Here is a 1,581-nt window from a genome sequence, read left to right as displayed (position 1 = left end):
TCCTCTCGCTCCCTCTTTCTCTCCTCCACTCTCTCTCTATCAAATTTTTCCTTTAACTTCATCTCCAGTTCTCTCTCCTCTCTCGCTCTCTCCTCGCTCTCCCTCTTTCTCTCCGCCTCTCTCTCTCTCTCATATCTTTCCTGCATTTCTCTCTCCATTTTTTCAATTTCTTTTTGCATTTCTTCTTCTTTCTTTCTCAAGAGGCATTGTTTCTCCTCTTCAATAGCCCTCTCAGCCTCTTGGAACATCTCGTTGGTGTAGTGGCTTCCTCCGTTCTTCTGGACTATCTCGCTAATCTTCTGGAAAAGCTCAGTGACCTGAGAGCGCTCCTCCAGTTTATTATTGAAGACGTGGTACTGACCATTATATCTGGCCACGAGTTCCTGCAGTTTTGCGCTGCCGTGTAAGAACTCTTCAATAGAGTATTCAAGTTCGTCGCCACCGGTAAAGAGAACCATGCTGTATTTGTCTGCTGCAGGGCCAAAGAGTTTTTGAATCGTTTGCACCGCCTGCTTTTCCTCATCAGTGTATCTGTTCAGTTTCATGACCACCAAGAAGATGTGGGGTCCTGGAGAAGCATATAAGATGGACTGGCATACAGTTTTATTTGTTTCCTCTTGATCAACTGTGGTATCAATCAGCCCTGGGGTGTCAATGACAGCAACGTGACGTCCATCCACTGTTGCTTTTCTTTTGGAACACTTTACAGTCACAGATTCGGGATATAGCATTGATTTAAAAGATTTAGTACCCAGAATGGTGTTTCCGCTAGCACTCTTTCCACTTCCAGTCTTCCCCAACATCACAATCCGCACCTCTTCATTATTTGTCCTGTTGGATTCTGTTTAGAAAGGTGGGGAAAATATATTATGCATATTATACTTGTTTATCCACCACTCGCTGACACTGAAAGACCTTTTAAAAGAAACCTGACTTGATTTGGAATGTAACACCTTCTACATACAGAAAATATGCTTATTTGTTTGCATCTACAAAACTCCAAGATGTGGTGGTTAGTCTTTTAGATTATAAAACGTTAATTGAACATCTACAAAGATGGGTCGTAAGTAATCATTCTGCTTTTAATCCTGTGAGGTCATAGTCACCCTTAGTCAAGACCCTAACATTGTGCTTTGAGGAGATACAACTAATCCTGATTCATATTATCTATCTATCTGTCAGTATTATTTTAATTGTTCTCCAATCAGGAAAATCTGAAAGAAATTGAAAAAAATTAAAAATAAATTCCTTTTTTTTCAATTCAGTTTAATGACATACATCAAAACCTTTTTTCCTCACATCTTAAAATTACGATCAGAGTTTGAAGCAAGGATTAGAGGGTTCAAAGTTATTTCAAAACTATGGCTGCTGTCAATAAAATGACTTCTCTGTAGATGAGGGATAATATTCAGTTAAAATTTGAAAACATAACTTAAAAATGATGACTTACCAAATTTGCTGGCCATGTCTGGGATGAAATTGTTCCTCTCCTAAATACTGCAGTGTAGATACTTCATCTGAAAAGTGAAGACTGTGCTGCAGCTTATGTAACAGAAACAAACCACACCTACAGAAAAAAAA

General features: G+C 39.0%; 1 protein-coding gene across 1 annotated transcript; it reads right to left on the bottom strand.

The window, feature by feature from the left end:
• Window positions 1-29: 29 nt before the first annotated feature.
• On the bottom strand, window positions 30-1,513 carry LOC102202974 (GTPase IMAP family member 4-like; the record flags this gene model as incomplete). Its single annotated transcript, XM_005755918.1, has 2 exons — window positions 1,451-1,513; window positions 30-841 (listed from the first exon to the last, which is right to left on the bottom strand). Coding segments are annotated over exons 1-2 (828 nt in total), but the record flags the coding sequence as incomplete, so codon positions are not given.
• Between the last annotated feature and the right edge of the window lie 68 nt (window positions 1,514-1,581).

This window comes from Pundamilia nyererei, unplaced genomic scaffold (genome assembly GCF_000239375.1).
Source record: "Pundamilia nyererei isolate P.nyererei 1_Seehausen unplaced genomic scaffold, PunNye1.0 scaffold04862, whole genome shotgun sequence".
Taxonomy (NCBI): Eukaryota; Metazoa; Chordata; class Actinopteri; order Cichliformes; family Cichlidae; genus Pundamilia; species Pundamilia nyererei.
The sequence above is the reverse complement of the archived record's forward strand: the minus strand, read 5'-3'. Positions and strand labels throughout refer to the sequence as shown.